This window comes from Hippocampus comes, unplaced genomic scaffold, assembly GCF_001891065.2.
Source record: "Hippocampus comes isolate QL1 unplaced genomic scaffold, H_comes_QL1_v1.1 scaffold50, whole genome shotgun sequence".
NCBI classification, from domain to species: domain Eukaryota; kingdom Metazoa; phylum Chordata; class Actinopteri; order Syngnathiformes; family Syngnathidae; genus Hippocampus; species Hippocampus comes.
Window position 1 is genome coordinate 634,111 of NW_017805122.1, and position 19,748 is coordinate 653,858.

General features: G+C 44.6%; 2 protein-coding genes and 1 long non-coding RNA gene across 6 annotated transcripts in view; 2 read left to right on the plus strand and 1 right to left on the minus strand.

Moving 5' to 3' along the window:
• podxl (podocalyxin-like) overlaps positions 1-5,319 on the plus strand; it is a 10,295-nt gene extending 4,976 nt beyond the window's left edge. Inside the window, exons 2-8 of one of the 2 annotated variants that reach the window (XM_019866129.1) lie at positions 1,249-1,830; positions 2,594-2,805; positions 2,952-2,975; positions 3,113-3,245; positions 3,400-3,443; positions 3,540-3,656; positions 3,815-5,319. In XM_019866129.1, coding sequence (XP_019721688.1) covers positions 1,249-1,830; positions 2,594-2,805; positions 2,952-2,975; positions 3,113-3,245; positions 3,400-3,443; positions 3,540-3,656; positions 3,815-4,012 — 1,310 coding nt within the window. In that variant the 3' untranslated portion in view covers positions 4,013-5,319. Of the gene's footprint in view, positions 1-1,248; positions 1,831-2,593; positions 2,806-2,951; positions 2,976-3,112; positions 3,246-3,399; positions 3,444-3,536; positions 3,657-3,814 lie in introns of both variants that reach the window. The other variant, XM_019866128.1, reaches the window with a different exon arrangement.
• A 1,644-nt stretch (positions 5,320-6,963) lies between these two features.
• On the minus strand, positions 6,964-15,716 carry mkln1 (muskelin 1, intracellular mediator containing kelch motifs). 2 transcript variants are annotated; one of them, XM_019866126.1, is made up of 18 exons: positions 15,551-15,716; positions 14,405-14,474; positions 14,072-14,214; positions 13,755-13,843; positions 13,557-13,666; positions 12,793-12,985; positions 12,632-12,709; positions 12,303-12,368; positions 11,686-11,798; positions 11,370-11,582; positions 11,028-11,249; positions 10,737-10,866; positions 9,567-9,714; positions 8,877-8,991; positions 8,502-8,641; positions 8,311-8,413; positions 8,139-8,193; positions 6,964-7,960 (listed from the first exon to the last, which is right to left on the minus strand). In XM_019866126.1, the coding sequence occupies exons 1-18, from the start codon at positions 15,628-15,630 to the stop codon at positions 7,839-7,841; spliced, it is 2,190 nt and encodes a 729-aa protein (XP_019721685.1). In that variant the 5' UTR covers positions 15,631-15,716; the 3' UTR covers positions 6,964-7,838. The 2 variants fall into 2 exon arrangements, with proteins under 2 accessions (XP_019721685.1, XP_019721684.1); XM_019866125.1 differs by having other exon boundaries at positions 12,593-12,709; positions 15,551-15,714.
• Positions 15,717-17,872: 2,156 nt separating this feature from the next.
• Positions 17,873-19,748, plus strand: part of LOC109513581 (uncharacterized) — a 26,004-nt gene continuing 24,128 nt past the window's right edge. The window contains exon 1 of one of the 2 annotated variants that reach the window (XR_002167805.1): positions 17,873-18,187. This is a non-coding gene — a long non-coding RNA (uncharacterized LOC109513581). The remainder of the gene's footprint in view (positions 18,188-19,748) is intronic. The other variant, XR_002167806.1, reaches the window with a different exon arrangement.

A 19,748-nucleotide genomic window follows, 5' to 3' on the forward strand; every position in this document is an offset into this window, starting at 1 on the left:
TCCTTTTTTTTTTTTTTGTTTTGGGGGGGGGGGGGGGGTTCCTGATAAAAGCTTTCCGCTACCACGTACTTCCTCCATCTAGCCGTTAGCTAAGATTGTCGAAACACAAACACTCACTTTTTATCAGTTCAACCTTGGCATCGTGCTCGTCATTAAAATCTGACCTACCGAGCTCTCAAGTAACCCAACAGGGTGGGTAGAATACAACACCCCAAGATAGCTTTCGTAGTATTTGAATGAAAATAAAATATTTCTATTAGCCTGACTTTGTTTTTAGAGGGAGACGGATTTAGCATGAGGGTCCCACGCGAGGGTGTTTTAGTGCCTTGAACTCACACCTTTTTGACCACGCCGTTTCTATTTGTACAAGGAAATCTGATGGCCCGCCGGTGACCTCCATCAAGAGGAATGTGTGGGGTGAGGTAAAAACAACCTTGCTGGAGATAGTGGCGGGATCAGGGGGCGTTGTCGCCTACAAAGAAACAGATGTGGCGGTGACAGCTGAGGGTCGGGGGGGCGAGGCAATTTCGGGAAGGAGGAGAGCGCGGGGGAAAATGACATGGATGTTTCAGTGAGCATCTGTCTCCCTTAAGTGAAAGTATTACTTGAAGTGATGTTCTTGTGCCTGCCTCTACCAGCCACCACTTGACCAGAACACACACTTATCAGCGCACTCATGACCCCGCCCTCCCGCCTTCGCCGCGATGATGGATTCGCAGGCTGGGGAATACGTAGCCTCAGGAGCTTCTCGTTTAAAAAAAAAAAAAAAAAAGCTCTGCTTTTGGGAGTTAGAAGGTTTCAATGGTGCGTTGTACGACACAGTTCTTGAAGATCGGGAGTTAAGGTGATGACATCATCGGCGGTGAATGTCATTCATCATGGGCTAATTGTGCTGTAATATGTCATGTATGACATCAATGGCTTTGTGCGCGGGCTCGCATACAATAGATGGGCGGAGGTCACAATGCACAGAGGTGGTGGAGCCAGACGCCATTGTAGTGCAGACGTGGATTGTCCTCTGCTCCGCACAAACACACACGCATATGTATATGCGCAAAAGGCAGTGGACTGGGGAGGTGTGGTGCTTCCAAGTCAATTGTGTCCAACATCCTGGCCCGGTCACTATAAATAGAGCGACAGAGGAAGATGGATGGCTGAGGCGTTGAATGGAAATATTCGTTCTGATTTGATATTGGAACGTGCTTTTGTTTGTGGCTCATTAGCCCGTATGATGTCGTCTATTTTTAGGTCTTTTCTGTCACAAAGCGCGCTCAGACAACACGACTGCAGTGACCGGAGTCACCGTGGCGAAGAACCCTCCCACGGAAGGAGTGATTGCTACGCCCGTCAAAGCGGAAACCGTTGCCAAAATATCTACAATACAGACCGGAGTCGAGCCCGATACTGACAAACCACAAACTCTTGCGACGACAACTGGCGACGCAGGTAAGGTGACGCAGGCCACAACGGCGTTACCAGCGGTCACCTTACCTCGCGTCAATACGGCGCCCACCACCAAGGTAACGGCGGCCCCGATACCGCCGCATCAGCAGAAAACGGATAGCCCAGTTGATGCCGGCGCCTCGAGCACGCCACCTACTGTTAAGAGTGCGACGCTCGCCTCAATTATCACGACGGTCACATCGAAAGCCACCCTTCCGGTCACGACGGTGGGCAGCACGCAAGCACCCACCCAGAGCAAGAAAAACCTTGACGTCGTCACCGGCGCACCGACAAGCAAAGTGTCCACAGTCGGCACTACGGCGAATCATCAGCCCGTCACGCAGACTGTCGTCGTCGTCAAGACAACGCAACAGGATGTGAAAGCAGGTAAGGCCACTATAAGGTCATATTTTGACTTGTAAAGGTTTTTTTTTGGGGGGGTTGCCAAATCCACTGCAAGAGTTATCAGGAAACATACCGTATTGGCCTGAATATAAGACGGCCCTGATTATAAGACGACCCCCTCTTTTTCAAGACTCAAGTTTGAAAAAAGACTTTTTGAACACCAAATTAATTTTTACACAGAAAATAATTACAGTACATCTGAAACAAATGATTATAACAATATATTTGAGAGAAAAAGCATGTTATTTTGCCTCATTCAAATCTTAATATCTGAACTAAATATGTAAACTAAAGTGCAATCACATTCGTAAATGAATGGCTTCTGGTTTTTGAAATGTAAATTACATCATAACTTCTCCTCAGCTGCAGGTTAACCTGGCCAATCTTGGACTCACTTTTCCCCAGATTGTCGCTACGTTTCTCCATTTTCTGTTTTCTCTTCTATTATTTTCTTCTCTTTTCTTTCTTACCGCTATTTTTTATTTTTCTTCTTCGTGCTACCGCTATTTTTATTTTTATTCTTCGTGACAGGGGTTCACTTTGGCCTGGGGAGTCAAGTTCAGCATTCGCTGGATTGATATCTGACGCCATCTAGTGTCGTGAATGGGTATAATATCTAGACCCCGAATAGAAGACGACCCCCACTTTTTCAGTCTTATTTCAATGCAAAAAACACAGTCTTATATTCGGGCCAATACGGTATTAGGAGGCCGTTTAAATCCAAGTCAACGTATTCATGCTATAGTGACAACCACAGCGATGAGCCCCCAACAGCAGACAGCGACTTCAGGGACCACCAAAGCAACGGTGAGGGAGCAGACCACCACAAAGTCGCCCATCTTGCCCTCCACCGCCCCCTCCGTTACTGTAACCACAAGCGCGACCCCTGGCGCCACGTCCACGGAAATCATCACCACAACCACGAAAACAGCTCCTGCTTATCCAAAGAAGTTTTCGGTAAGATGGGGCAGTTAGTAAAGGGGGAAAATTTAAAAAAAAAACATTTTTTTTGTTGTCAAGGTTAAAACAAAAAATTGTAAACTAAATGAGAACCGCATTTGACTAACAATAATGTATTTTTTTTTTCCTCTCATCATCTCTAGTACTCGCTGAACAATGGACAAGAGGTAGGGATTGTTGTTCAATATGTCAGGTGCATGTAAACACTTGCTGTCCGCTCCCAATTCATGACAATTCATTCCCACTTCATCCATCCCCCCACCTGTGCATCTCGACAACCATTTCCCAAACTGCGCTCATTTAGAAAGAGGAGGAGAAAGACCTGGTGGAGGTCTGCAGGCGCCTCATGGGTAACCTGAAGGACGGAAACTGCACGCTAACGTGGCGCCACCACAAAGGCAAACTTGTGTTCGACTGCGTGGAGATCAACGGCAAAGGTACGGCTTGCCTCCATCCAGCCATTATCCAAATTGCTTAGCCACGCTACGGTCAAATTACGCCTCACAAATGGAATAAATACCCCCTGGGGGCTCCGAATTTGCGCAAAACAGTCAATAAATAGTGTCTAAACCCTTTTTTTGTCTGTTACAGTGAAAACAGCCCTGGCAACTCAGTATTATGAAGAAATAACAAAGGTGGGTTGGGTACTGAAAGAGAAAACGCACATTTTAGTTTGGACATGCCCCTAACATTCCCAACTGGATTCTTCTTTTGTCGCCCACTTGAAGAAGCCGACCGACAACAAAACCCTGATTGCCATTTTGGCGTCGTGCGGCGCTCTGCTGATTATGATCATCATCCTGGCCGTGTGCGCGTCCCACCACCGCAAGCCTTACAGTGAGAACCAGGTAGGCGGGACATTTGTCGGAAAGGTATGCGAACCGAGCAACCTTCGGAAAAATGTGTTGGCCACAAAAGCATCACCATTTCTCAATGGCAAGCAAAAAATCTGTTTTGGTTGTGTGAGTTGTTATCTGGTTGAAAAATGTCTTTTGAAACTCACCAGCAACACTTGACCGAGGAGCTGCACACAGTGGAGAACGGTTACCACGACAACCCCACGCTGGAGGTGATGGAGGTGCAGCCGGAGATGCAGGAAAAGAAACTGGTCCTCAACGGCGAGTTCAACGACGGCGGCTGGATCGTGCCCATCGACAACCTGCTCAAGGAGGACGTCCCCGACGAGGAGGACACGCACCTGTAAGGGAGTACAAGCCCGGCATGGAGTCAACATTTCACCCCAAGCCCAATAAAACAGGGAGTGCGGATTGGGTCGCCATACCAAACTGCTTTGATTGCCTGACTTCAGCATATAAACACAAGTGAGGTTTGCACACGGTGCCTTTACAAAAGGGTTTTATATCCATGTTCAATATACTCTTTGTACACACAGCCGCTTTTTATAGGCCCACAGATAAACAGTTCACAGACACTCTTAACGTTTTGGATTCAAACGATACAGTGGTGCCTTGAGCCGGTTGGTATTATACTGCCCCCATGCGGCCAGGGGAAGCACAGCAGCAATGCCAGAATGTTCATTGAATGGAAGCAAAAAAATTCTTTAGATTCGGTTTCGTTGTCATTGCTGCATGTTTTTACAAAACTGTCTGGCTTTTCTTTTGAGGGGGGGGCGTAGGGTAGGGTGGAATGCAATGGCATTTCCATTCACTTCAATGGAACAAATTGAACTTGTATCTCGAAGCACCACTGTACTTGATGAAACTGTACTGATGAAAATCAGAGCCTTGAACTCTGTATAAAATTTTACGGCCCGACTAAAAGCTTCTTCTGGCTGAAACACTGTAAATATCTTTAGTATTTTTATCATCATTAGTCTTATTGCCGATGCTGGACGGTTCAAGTCATTTTTTTTGACCTGAGCACATTTGTTTGAATGTATTCAAATGGTTTGCTTCCCCGTTGAGTCAAACAATAAATATATATTCAACTTGAAAATACAATAATTCCCCACTATTTCGTAATAATTTCAACTGTACATATACCCTTAGCATGACAAAATGGTTTATCATATTATCCTTAAAAATAAATGGCGTAATTATGATTACATTTGAAGAAAGGGAAAAAAAACACTTCCTCTCTGACAAGACACAGCTTGTCTCAGTCGAAATGTATCAATTCGGGATCCTTCCTTGAGACTTTCGTATTCGGGCGTGGCTTTGGCGCCATCTTGTGGCGTTTCAGAAAGAACACCCAAAAACTAACTGCATAAAATTTCCAGAAAAAAAACCAAGCAGGTGATTTTGTGAATAGTGAACTGAGAATATGCAGGAGATTACCACATCTGTTAATTCATCTCTAAACTGACGGTTTTTTGTTTTGTTTTTGTGTCTTTGATGTACCACCAAAGTTTGTTCTTGGTATTTGTACTTTTTTGTATTTATGGTTGGTTTGCTGATACAAGTGAACAACAGGGGTCTGACACACTGGAAGTTGTAAATCGTTGTCACTACCTTTTGCAAATAAAGTTTGAGGTTTTTTTTTCACCCCCCCCCCACCCCTACATACAGGCGTGATGGTGCATTTTGAAAAAGGTACTCAAGAGAGAAGGAGAAAGAACATGTCAAAAGTCAGAATATAAGAAAACTTGAAGAAAATACAATCTTTATTCATTATTTACATTACATACAATGCAATACTACAAGGCTTTCTACACATTCCACAGAGAAGTGCTCACAGTACTTACACTCGGAACACCACACTTCCAACCAAGGCTCGCGAAAGATAATGATGGGGGGAACAATGAGGAGGAAATCAAACGGTAATATTTGGCATCGGTGTGAAACAAAAGGTGCTTTTGTTTTTTATTATTATTTTTTTGATATTTTTTCTCTTCCCAGACACACGGCAACACACACACACGCACACACACACACACACACACACACACACACACACACACACACACACACACACACACACGCCCTGGTTCAACACAAATGATGACCAGCGTTCAGGTAAAAGAAGCACACGGTGGAATCACCAGCTCACATAATTTGGAGTCATGACGACAAGTCGTCAATGGCGGTGCACTTAACGCCATTCGGTACGCATCAATGCCAGTCTGAGAAAGGACTATCGGGGCCACGTTGAAATATGCAATGGGAATAAAGTCATAGAATTAGAAGAAAAAGTCTAAACGTTGTGGAAAATAGAAACTTTTTGTTTTCCTGGGTCCAAAATACAGATGGAGGAAATTTAATTTTGATGAATTTGGCGTATTTTAATGATATCGTTTTAAAATCCTGACTAAATATTTGACAAGTGTCATTTTAAAATATGAAGTCAATAATATTGAAATGTTGAAAACTTTTCATTTAAGATGATCATTTATCAGACCTCAGGAGTGGGAGGGATTGTCCGTATTGTTTTTTAGTTTTAATGAGAGAATAAGGCAGCAAAAAAAAAAAAAAGGGGGGGGACAACATGGGTTGTACTTTTCTAAAGAGAAGTCAGAATATTACAATAATAAAGTCAGAGGACAAAAATGTATACTTTTGCTAGCAAAAAAAAAAAAAAGATCACCTACTATCCAAATTCTTTTTCTCGTAGCAGTAATTCCTAAACTATTTCTTGCATTTTATTTTCACCGTGGCCCAAATATTCGTTTTTTACATTTTATAATTCCCTCTCATGATGCGAATGCACACGCGATCAATTCCAAACCACAATGCGCATCAAGCGAATTCAAGTGTCACCGAAAAGCACCACACAATTCTATTTAAGTGTTTCTAGCATAAAGGGAGGGGAGGGAGGCGCGGGGGTATGGTTTTGTTTTCTTACTATTATTACAAAGATTTAATTTGCACTCCACAACTCTGTTAATGGCGTATTCTGACACACAAAAACTACGGGCACGAATCTTAAGTCTTTCTCGATAAATTTTCCACTACGCTGGTAATTGCGGCGCAAATGACACCCAAACATTTGCGATATGGAATATGAATTTTCAAAATAAGATAAAACCACAGAAATTGGCCATTGTCGCACAAATGCCCTAATCGAATCAAATTCAATTCCCCCCTCAAAAAATCAACATTCATTCACCCAGTGCTTTTCTGTTTTGCGATACCACCAAAACGTGAGATTGACACGACCGGATCATTTCATGTCTTGAGTGGGGACGCGAACACAACCGGGAAGCTGATGCTATGCGGCTAACGGCTAACACACTCATGCACGCACACAATAATGCAGCAGTTACAATATAGTGTTGTTTTTTTTTTTTGTTTTTAATGCAGGAGAACTGGGATTGCTGCCAACTTAGCTCTCACTGCATTTTTTTTTTTCAAGTTGTTGAAGGCGTAGTGGTAAACTCGCCCCACTTGTGTGCGGGGACCGTGGGATCGGTTCCCATTCAGCAGCGGTGTGAATGTGGGTGTGAATGGTTGTTTGTCTTTATATGTGCCCTGCAACCGACTGGCGACCAGTTAAGGGCGTAGTCCGCCGAGATAGGCTCCAGCACCCCGCGCGTACCATACCACTACTATTAAATAACTGTACATATAGATTAGATAATCCTTTTAGAGAGTTTTTTTTTGGGGGGGGGGGTTCCAGTGGACTGTCGCAGATTCTGTCATGATAGGCGGTCTACAAAATTATGAGCAGAACTGTATTTTACTCCACCACAGAATACTCGGTGTTGGTATTGTAATGAGTGCTATTAATTAAAAAATGTGAACCCCAAACGTAGTAAATCGGGCCTGGTTGGCTAAGAGTGAGGATGCAAATGACTGAGGCAGGAGAGGAAAAAAAAAAAAAGTTTGGCAGTTGGTTGTCACACGCACGCATACACGATTCCACTCAAGTACGACACAGTGTTAGCTAGACATTGTCTCAGTCTCGAGGTGGCAGCAGCAGATGGCGACATAAAATGATGGGAGGGGGCATGATATTAGAAATGGAAAGTACCTGGTGTCTCTCGCGCCCTTTTTTTCCCTCTTTGCATTTTTGTCCAGCGGGCGAGGCGGTGACGCGTCGCAGGGCAGGGGGGGAGGGGACAGGGGGAGGGGCTAAAGGGTGATGAGGTCCACCAGGTTGCCCTTCGGCGGCGTCATGCTGTCGGGGAAGAAGTTTACGAGTGTGTCGAAGAGCTGCGTGCGCTGGGCGTACGTCTGGTCCACGTCCGAGAAACCTGAGGCACATTTCACATTTACCGCACATTTAATCGAGAAGGTGAGTCGAATCGCCATTTTCTGTCAAGTGCTAGCGTATTTGCGTGATGTCACGGAAGTGGTGCTGAGTGTTATTCAGACAGTAATATTGCCAAAAGTCTAACAAGGGATGTGGGAAAAAAAAATCTGGAGTATTACCCAGAGGGATGAAGTCATTGCTGGACTTGAACAGAGCTGAGGGCAGGAGCTGGAACTACAGCGCAACATGAATTGTCATGGAATTATCATCGCCCACAAGAGCAAAATCCAAACAGCGTTTGAAGTGACAATAAAAATATCTCTGCAAAGGCAAAGAAGATGAATCCGGCACCTCTTTGGTCTCCTCGGGGTCTGTGTGGTCCACCGTGAGCGACAGGTCATCCTGCAGGTATTTGAGCGCGCTCAGTGGCTCCGATTGCGCTTTTTCTTCAAACCTGGCCACACAACAAAGACATCGACGGTGCCGCGGTTCTGAGAAATCGTCACTAGATGGCAGCGGAGCTCTGCCAGGCAGCCACCGACCTGTACTTCCTGATGAGATATCTGCAGTGGCGCAGCAGGTACTCCTTGGAGGGCCGACAGAGTTTCAGGGACCAGAAGTCATCCAGACGCATTTTGGGAGAGCAAGACTTGCCTGGATTGCCGCCAAACAGGTAATGCACCTGGGAAACCAGACAGTTACTTTTTTTTTTTTTTTTTTGCATATCAGTACGCGTCTCCGCTTGACAACTTATCAAGAGTGAAATTAAACCAGAAAATCAATCTTATACCAGGGCTTTTCTGAAAATGTGTCAGTGAGGAAACCCTTCCTTGTTCTTAAAACAATAATGCGTCATGTTCAAAATTGTGCACAGTGGTTACGTTTGTGACGATGAGGTCCGAAATAAATCACCCCACCTTGTGCATCTCGTCGTAAACGAGCTGGTGAGCGAAGCGCGGACACGGCTCCTCCTCCTGCGGGACCTTGCTGGGGTTTTCCTTCACTGCCTGGTCGTTCTTATACACACAGGACCTTGGACATCAGCACAAATAGAAGAGGAAGGACATTAGCATAACTGTTCCCGGGAACGCTTAAAAGAAAACCTTATGAATAGCCACCGCCACCACATGGGCAGTAAAAACGTCAGCGCCGAGCCCATTTGGAGGCTTTAATGAGAGGGCGACTTTTCCTGTCCACAATGACATCAAATACTGGAGTTCCGCAAATAGTGGTTGTCCCTCAATGAGATGTCATGCCCCCAATTAGAAACTAAATGGAGGGATAAAGGGTACATGTGTCTCTAAAAAAATTACAATATTAAAAAAAAAAAAAAATGTCTTTTATAAATCCACTTTTGTGAAAATAAATGACAACGCAGGCACCAAAAAAAGTAACGAGCGCACATCCGCGTCCAAAAATCTCACTGGCCTGTTTGACTGGGCTCGTGGAGAACAAGAACAGCTCAAATCAACGTGCTGGAACACTGAGGACGGCTTGTACTTTCCCGACCGGTGATTAAAAAAATGGTGAGTGCCGATTCGGTACACACACATGGCTGTGCCTACTTCTCTGGTGCGCATTAGCTCCGCCTCCACTGGGTGCCCTACCAGTTGTTGCGAGCGATGTCATAGATCCAGAAGGAGTTGCGGACGTTCTCCTCGCGTTTGTCTTTGTCCTTGCTGAGGCCCGACAGGACGTGGATCTCATTGAGCTCCGGGTCGATGGTGGCTCTCTGGGTAAAGCCCGTCATCGGTACTAGGGGGGGATTGGGGGGGGTGGCGGGGGCAATGAGGCGACAATCATTATTCAACAAAAGCTTAATTTCAGCCATTCAAAATAAAACCATGAGAGAGAAATACCACGGCAGCAGAATTAATAGCGCTGAATTAAAAAAAAAAAAAAAAAACATAACAGTATGTCGCCGTGGCAACCAGGCCAGACTGGCGTGCGCCGCATGCAAATTCAACCCGACTTTCATTTCCTCCCCACCGCTTAATACGTGGTGAAATCCCCACAGCTCAGCTCTTAATATACAAGTCAGTCAATCGTCTTTCGCAACAAGACATCAAACCAAATACTTTATTGCCATCATATCTTGGAGCCTTTTTGAGGGCCCCAATAGTTATTTACGCACTGATCAAAAAGCAGCACTGACACGCTTACAAGAGTTGTTGGACTCACAACTAGTCTTTTTTTTTAAGGTCTAAAGCAGAGGTTCATTCAATCACGCCAACAGTGACTGCACTTTGGCAAATATTCATCAATGGGGACAAAGGCTCGCTTTGCAGACACACATCGACGACGATGCGACAGCGCCGCTGTCTGAGCTGCACATTCACTCACTCACATGAGAGCGAGAGCGAGAGAGAGACAGATTTACAAGATACAAAGAAGCAACTGTTTGTGCTGGCCACTTCCTTCCTTCCGTCCGTCCCTTTCAGTTGTTTTACGCATTTGCACAATGTCTCTGGCAATTTGTCATCTCTTTTGCGCAGCGTATTTAGTCTGAGAGATTAAGAGATATTAGCAGTTAATATTTGGCTGGATAACTTTTTTTTTTGCCCATCTTGACATCGAAGCCCCTCCGCCCCCCCCCCAACAACAAACGGCTGTGAACAGAGAGGTGCTACTTTACAAAAGCAGTCAGCGTTGCCAAGTGAGCAACTTTTCCGCCCTCTCTTGCGGCGATTTTTCAAACTAATTCTTGCTGAGGAGAAGAAAAAAAAAAAAAATCTCGGACTTCCTTTTCAGGCCATATCGCCCAACTCAAGTCTTACCCATGCCCGAGTCCTTCTTGGTGCCGTCAGATATGATCTCCACGTGGTCTCCATCCACATCGTAGCTGAAGAAATCGTTCAGGTAGGTCTTCGATCTCTGACCCCCAAACACATACAGACAGCGGTTTCTCTGAGAATGAGAGAGGGGGAGAGGGGAGGGAACTGTGATGAACTCATTCCGTACCAGCCAATTCTGGACCAAGTCTGAAAAGACGTTTAAAAACGTCTTTGGGAGTGAATGAGTTCAGATACAAGCTCATCGGGCAGGACGATTGGATTTTGCATACTCACGGTGTGGAAGAGCATGCAGTGTCCGATGCGCGACTGGATGTCCTCGGGGCCGGCGTTGCACGAATCTTCCCGCAGGAGGCTCCACGTGGCCGCTTGGCAGTGGTAGGCGTAAAGGCCACTGAACTGCGGCTCGGACGTGCGGCTGTCCTCCACGCTGCCGTTGCACGTCAGGATGCGGCCGCCAAACGTGTAGATCATGTGCTTTTCCGAGTCCATGCACATCTGTTGGGATGGCAAAAAAGGCGGAGCGACATGACATCGGGCTCACTGAGTCATGTCGAAATGTAATTATTTACAAGAATTGTTTTTGTATTTCAGTGACAATGAGCAGACTTTGGCTACCTGATGGTCGAACACAAGCTTGGGCCCCCCGTCGGCCGCCGTGTCTTCGCTGAGGAGCGCCCACGTGTTGACGTCGATGTCGTAGCGGTAGAAGTCACTCTTGAGGGACTTACTGTTCCTGACGCTGGAGTCCAGGTAGCGGCCCAGCGTGTAGATCTGCCGTCGCTGCGAGTCGATGCACATCTTATGGCAGGAACGGGCACTCGGGCCGTTCTGGTCAAAACACGGGCTGATTAACTTTTGTGAGAGGCTGCTTCGATCCGCTGCAGTTCGCAGGATCCCCGACTGGAAGCATCGTGCTTTTTGGCCACGTTACCTCTTTCTCAGTATCCCGAGAGATGCACACCCACTGGTTCTCCTGAACGCTGTAAGCCCAGAAGTCAGCAAGGTCCTGCGTGCCATCCCAGCCCCCAAACAAGTAGACCGTCTCTGCGGGACACAAATGACGCTTGATCAATTTCCAACTCTCTTATCGATCGGTATGACACAATCTGTCATCATGTCACGTTGATGCAAAACTTTGCGAGGGAATAAACAGGAATTCCATGAATGCCGCCGGTTGAGGAAAAACGGCCGCGGAATAATTGTGAACGGCGATTTAAAGTGATGCTCTCGGAGCCGTCTCCATTTTCCAAAAATGAAAATGTAACTCTTGTATAAACATCCTTTCGTGAAAACAACACAAAAGGTCAGTGCGTGCCTTTCTGAAACAAAGCCCTTCTCTTGGCTCGGCAGACAATAACGTGTCACTCACTCGCACGCACACTTCCAGCAGGGAAGGACGCATCAGCGGCCACCCGATACGGAATCTTCTGATTTAACACAAATAAAGCGTGGCAAGAGTCGTGCGGGGGAGGAAATGAGTCAGAGAGCTTCGCCTTGGTTGAAACGGCCAAGTCAAAACACTGCTTGTGTGTGTGCGTGCGTTCTCACCGGTCTGAACGTCAATGACCATTTGATGTCCTCCCCTCATCCCGGGTCTGTTGTCGTCGGCGTCGGCTGTAGAGAGCAGAGGAAGGCCGGTACAAAGAAGGCATGTGAGTATGAGATGCAGGGGCGGGGGTTTTGGGAAAGCGGGAAGGAATGGCGTGGAATGGGTTGGGAGGTTAAAGGTTCAGCGACACACACGCAGAAAAAGGAAGGCGACATTGTTTTAGCGACAAAGCTTTTGACATGATCCTGAAATGTTTTGGAGAAGTCCCGCTTTGAATAGATGGCCTCACTGTTCATGTCGTCTCTGTTGATTTCTTGGGCGCTTGTACCTTTGTTGCATTTGGGGATGATCTGACTCCACCTGGGCTTGTACTCCTGCTGGCTGATATACTGGTTAAACAAACCGTCTACGAAGAGAGAAGCGGCATCAGCGCACACAAGAACCGGACAAAAACGGGAGGCCCCGAAACGGGGCGGGGGAGGGACGGACCTCGGACGGCTTTGTCAATGAGATCCTCGCAGGCGTCGAAATCGCCTTGCAGCACCAGCCGGTCGTGCAGGTGAGTGAGCATGGGATGTTCGAGCGCTATGCGCGTCTTCTTCTGCAGCGACTCGAAGGCCTCCGTGTAGTTGTGCTGGCGGAAGTGTTTGAGGCAGAGGCGGATGGCTTCCTGTTCTCTGTACTGCAAAGGGCATAAAAAGGACACTTGACACTCACTGGCCACACCCCTCTGGCGTTGACAGCGATTGTTGCTATCGCACGTCTCATCTGAATGGGAGAAAAAACAGCTAGGGTGCAACTTAAATTGGCGCGTCAATTGTTTGATTAAAAAATCTGACAAACATGTCAATGACCGTCGATCAGGAATTCTTTCTTTGGATCGTGATGGACGCACACTGTTGTGTGGTTAAGTCGACGCAAATGACGGGAAAGGAGATGGAACCACTTGGAAGTAGTAACTGGGAAAGAGCAACAGAGGGTGCTGGAGATTCAGTCGGAGTTCGTTTGTTGGCCCAAAAAAAGCAGGGGGGAATTTTTTTAAAAAATGTACCCAAAAAATAAATAAATAAATAAATAAGACATTTTCTACACTAGACCAAAAGCCATTGGATAAAAATGACTACTAAATTAATTCACGTTGCTTCAGGTGAGTAAAGACAATTTTTGGGAGGGACTTTGACAAAAATCTTATTATTATTATTATTATTATTATTATTTATTTTATTATTTTTTAAAACAAACGCACATCTTACCTTGCTATACCAGTTAAGGCAGGGCTGCACTACATCCGGATCCTCGATCCCATGCAGCTCAATGTACCAGATGCTGAAGTTAAAACTCGGACCCCAAGACATCAGAGGCACTGCAGGGGCAGAGTGGAGGGAAAACTCCGGCAAAACAGCTCGAGAAAGCGAACGTTAAGATTTGCATCCGGGTGAGCCGCTCCTCACCTATTTTGACAAATCTACAGGGAAACATCTGCTCGTCGATCTTGTGCTTTAAGGTGAATGTTTCCTTGTTGTAGTCGTTTTTAAGGCCACTGGCAGAGGGGAAGAAAAAAAGAGGCCACCCTTTCACTACTTCTACTCTTGGACGTGCCGAGTTCTCGCACATGCTGGGAAAATCGGTTAAACGAGACATATTTTGCTTTCTTTTCTTCATTTGAGATGCAGGGTTTTGAATTACAAGCATGGCACAATATGTTTCCTTTCAGCATCAATAAATAACATTTTCGTATCGCCGGTATTTGTAAGCAGATCAAGCTCACCTGGACAAAAGCTCAGTCATGTTTTCTTCGCTCATGCCACCGAACACCTTGAACTTCTTCAGGTTGCAGACGTGCGTTTTCTCGTATTTGCCGAAGGTGATGCTCTGAACAATCGCCGGCCTCTCCAGTTTCAAGATTAAAAACTGCAAGACGCAGGAACAGCATCTTAAATTCAATCAGTTGCATTTGAATACGAAGATTTCAAGAGGTCAATTGGAGACGCCGCAAGAGATATTTTCACAATTAAGTGTGAATAGTTTAAAAACAAAAGCACAAGACAAATTTTCTGCGTAACAATGGTTAAAAAGAGACAAGTTGCAGCATCATAATTACCTGTGGAGGGTAATTGCTCTCTGATGACCACCTAGACGACTGATCATTAGGTTTGTCCACCAAAATGTTCCTAAATAAACAAGACAAGTTAATACAACAAAATAAATACACATTTATGGGGACGACAATCACAAAAGAGTCGTTAACAACAGGGCTACATTTATTAAAGACGCCCTCATGGCAATTGTCCTTCACATGCAGGTATTGGAATGTGAGAGCAAGCCAGACAGAATGTGAAAACTCCACAACCGGGATTTGAACCCCCACCCACGAGCTGTGAGGAGCAACCGTGACGGATAAGCACAGCTAATTCGTATAAAGTCATAGATTAATAACTCCCAAAGTGTGATTCCGCAGATGAGTCCCTGCCCAACTACAGTTTTGTTATAACTTTTAAGTTCAACCATTTGCATTTAATCATTAAGAACTGCTTGTCTTTTTTACGCTTCACTCATTAAATTCTATTTTCTTAAATATTATAGTTCAGCGCAGTGTTAATGTGGAGCAAATTTCGTATTAAGTACGATTACAGTACTATCATGCTGTTTTTTAGTTTGTTTTTTTTTTTTTGCATGTTTAAATCAGTCACTTCTGCATTTAGGAAGCAATAAGATAGCATTAATACTGAATTTCTAATGTATCATTGAAGTAACCACTTTTGTATTAGCTGAGAAGTCCAAGTAAACGCAATGCATTTTATTGAGTTCAAATGGTTCTGTCGTGCATTATGCTGGGCCTGCATGCCCTTTTCCTCTGTTGTCAATTACACTGCGATCGATACTTATTGAAAATGCTGTCAAAGAGAAAAAGAGTACGATATAATAGTACAGCATACGTTGACACACTGCAATGTCGATAAAACGGGGACTTAATGCAATAAGGGAGTTAAACCTAATATTTGGCTGGACAGTGTCACGGAGTGAATATTTAATTGTCCTAGAACCGACTAAACTAACCTAGAATATCATTTGGAACGAGTGCCTGCCATAAATCATTCTAAAAATGTCGGTAGCATCGTTAGCCGAAGCTAACTAGCTTGGATTTAAGACGAGGGGCTAGGCCAGTTAGCTTACTAGGTCGGTGCTCACAGGATATCACAAGGGCCTAAATGCACAGAGCAGGCAGACGAATGTGAAAATTACTCACTCTGGTAAATACGCGGAGGAGTACGAGCTCCATTTAAAAACGCTGAACGTGAGAACTCTGCTCTCTGGAACGACAGCCATCTTGTTTCAGGAAGGAAAAAAAAAATAAGCGAGGGGGGGAGCTAAGGAAGAGACGCGCTCGACCTAAAAGACACACGGCATATTTTTTTCGTTTCACACAATATGCATCAGGTTGATTATATTTAATACATTTAAATTCTTTAGCATCTCTTAAAACAACCTCCTGAAGAACAACAGATCCATATTTTTACTTCACAATCAAATCGTTTTATTATACACACGTTAGGACTTTAGCTTACATATGGACACTCATAATAAATAGGATAATGTAATAAGTGTATATTGGCGTTAAGTGTGAATTTCTGGAACGTGATAGAGCTTTAATACAAAAAAACGCACGTCCTTCATTCACAGGACGAGCAGGCTTGCCCTTACAAATATGGCGGCGACGGCAACGCGTCACGTACGTCGAGCAGCGTTAAAAATTAGCATAGACACACAAACGACGTACCGCTGCCTGCAATTTGGTCAAACTAAAAGTTGAATACTCACACGAGTCATTCAACATATAAATGTTCACATCCTGAGATAAATTACATCCACACAGCACTTAAGTTACACGAGTAAAAACAGAACAGTACCTACCGACCTGCCTGCCTTCCTCTAAAAGGGTGTGCACACTTGTGCAACATTATCTCAGTTGTTTATTTTTATTTCCTTTCTCTAAAATGTTTCTCTTTTTGTCAGACGAGTTGTAAAGCTTATACATAAGTCACGTAAATGTACTGTCATTGCGCCATGTTGCCCCTCACCGTACATGCAAGCAATTTTGATATTCAAAAAATAATACTTTTGGAAAACAACTTTCAGAGTGATCTCAGTCTTTTCTTGAAACATCGAGTCGGTGGACACAAACACTGCAGATGCATCATCGGATGACTAATAACTCTATTCCCGTTAAATGGCTCTCTTCTACATCATCTTATTGTACTCCGAGGCACGACTCATCTCCCGCAACGCTCGAGTCCCCCACCCCTGCACCAGTTCTTCTCGGAGGCGTGCCCAGGCCTCCTCATGTACATTAAATAAAGCATCACTTTAATCCGATCTAGCCCTGAAATTCTATCTTGCCACCTCTTAACAATTGTTTTGTTTGATTGTATGCTGTTGGGAAAATTGATCCACAATATATGTGTCATTAATATATCTATACAGTGCAGTGCAGTCACGCCAGGCTTATATGTGAAGTAAAGTCCCTGTTTACTTGAATGGAGATATATCATTTACAATAACATATTTGCAATGCATGTATTATTGAATGTTCTATAATGGGATGTATGGCACCTAGCCAAAACAACAGAGTATTGGATGCGTATTACTCATGAGTAATAATAAATACAAAATGCAATGTCACAAATTTGCATGTGAATAATCGGTGGATTACTTATTTATTTTTGAAGCTATTGGAGGAAATGAATCTGTGAGGCAGATGCGGTGACAGCATCGTTCCATTTTTTTTTTTGCCCAGCAGGAGAGGTTATATATGGCAGCCGAAGGAGGAGATTTATGATTTATGACACTCTTGCTACACTCAAGAGAAGGTCTTTAGCAACAGATGTGAATAGATGTACTGTTTGAATGAATGGAAACAGGAGATACGTGAAAAGGCAGTGTCGTGAGGCAATGCCAGGGCATCGTTGCTTCAGTATTAGGAAAGTGAAAAGTGTCCCAAATGAGCAGAACCAGGGTTTATTGAGTAGCCATAATAATTAATAAATATTTCTAATTATTTGTATAATGATCTTTAGTCATCATGGGAATCATTAGTACTTTTAAAAGCAGTAATAGGATACTATTATAACATCTCTTCAATAATTATAACTTGCTATTTTGTTAATGGTGGAGTTAGCAGTCTCAAGGTCAATAATTAGAATAGTAGACGTAATTACGAAATCTTATTTATAAATGTTTATGTATCAATTATTATGCGTCGTAATTGTTAGTGGGCAAAGAATCTTATAAGATTTTTCTTCTGGCGTCATTAAAACCACCATGTTTTCTTTCCATGTCGATAATCAGCTCAATCCATTCCTAATCATCATCATCATCATCGTCGTCGTCATTATAAACATCGTCATATATTTGCAATGGCTCCCGGTGACATCACCACAAGATCGTCATCATCTTTCTGGTAAAAGCACAGCCCCCCCTCGCCGCCCCCCCCCGGCCCAGGTGCTGTCAGAGTTTCTTTCTTTTTTTTTTTTTTTTTTTAATACCCCTGTTCGCGAGAAGCCATCACGTGGGAGGTCCCTTTAAGTTGCCATTGACGGAGGCCCGAGCGTGTCACATGGACATGATATCATGACCGGGCAGGAACACTGCGAGCGAGGGAGCGAGGCTACTTCTTCTTCTTGGGCTCCGAAGAGGAATTAAAAAAAAAAAAAACAACCCAAAAAAGAATAACGCGGAGTCATTTCACGACAGAAGGGAACGAGGATCCGGAACGCTGGATTCGGACTTGTCGGTTATACAATCCACCTGCCAGCAGCTGTGACGCGCCGTAAAAACAAATTGACGGAGGAAACATCGCAGTCCCGGAGCAGCGCCTTTTTGGAGTGTGAGTGAAGTTATTTCTCCTCGCTGATGTGCGCCAGGCGGCTGCATGTGCGTTTCTGCCGCAGGTGCGTTCGGGGCTTACGTTGTCAGTGGTGCTTTTTTTTTTTTTTTTTTACTTTGGCTTTGGTTGTGCGTAAAACGCGTTCGCAACTCGTTCTCCCCACGCGGGGTTTGGGGGATATTACGTGTTCGTTCTCTCGTTCGCCACCAGTGTCCGCATTCCAGGTGCTGTTGCGCACATCGAAATGGGAGTAAACAAGTGGGAATAAGGGGGTGAGAGCCGGGGGTGGTGGGAGGGGGGGGGGTGACGCGTGTTTTGATCATCAAGCGCGACGGCCGCGGACACGACTGGGAATATTCTGAAAACATCCGCGAGCCCGGACTGCCAGGAACAACTTATCGGCGGTGGTGTGTGTGTGTGTGTGTGTGTGTGTGTGTGTGTGTGTGTGTGTGTGTAGAGTGCAGTTCACACTTACAAAAAAGCGAAAATTAACTTAACGTGACCTGTGGGAATAAAACAAAAATACACTCGTCACATGGTACAAAAAGGGGGGGGGGGGTTTCTAATGGAAAGAGAAGTTGTTGCACTAGGTAGGTAGGTAGATAGATGATGGATAAATCGTCAATCCAAAGACCAAACTATGGATGGGTGGACAGATATTGACTGAGTTAATTTGGACTTTTTAATTATGAGTATCCCTCCATCCATCCATCCACCTCCCTACCTACCTACCTATAGGACTAGAAGGCAAAATAATTCCAGGAAAAGCCTACTAGAACATCTGAATATTATTTTGCGTTAATCATCGGCACTTTGAATGGTGGCAGGAGTGCTGACTTCCATTCTACACGAGGTCAAATGTCACGTGAAATTGCAAACACAGCGTCGTAGCCAGTTAAAGAAGGGTGTGTACACTTGTGCAACCACAGAGCCTGTGGTTTATTTTGACTTCCCCTCTCAAAACACATTTCCTTTGTTTTGCGTTAATTGGAGAGGTTAGAAGTCACATTAAAGGCGGGGAAAGTTTTGAAATGATTTCCATTGGCCGATCTGAAGTGTTACATTTTTGATCGTGGACGTCATGGTTTCCCCTCAGAGGGCGAAACGGTATAAAAGGGCAGTATAATGACCTCAGCAATATTATTACATACAGTATACACAACAAATTGATAATTTGGTTTTCCCATGTGAAGTCAAGAAAAACAGCTTTTCAATTATTGCTCAATTTAACCCTTTCATGCACCCTGTAACCTGATAACATGATGAGCTGTCCACTGTGTTAACCGCTGTCCCTCGAAGGGTTAATTTTAAAAAACAAAACAAAAAAAAAAAAAAAAACGCTTGCTGCCTCTCAAAGCAAATAAAAGTGAAGACAATCTGCAGTTTGGGTTTTGACTTTAGCAAGAAGCATGAAGTCGACAACGCACGATTTGCTTTTCGCGGACGTGTAGGGCGGCACAGTGAATTTGTTTTCCGCTGGTGTTGTGAAATCAAGGCAGATCATTGGTGGCTGGATGCGGATGTTGCGCCCCCTTGTGGATAAATAATTGTGAACCCCCCC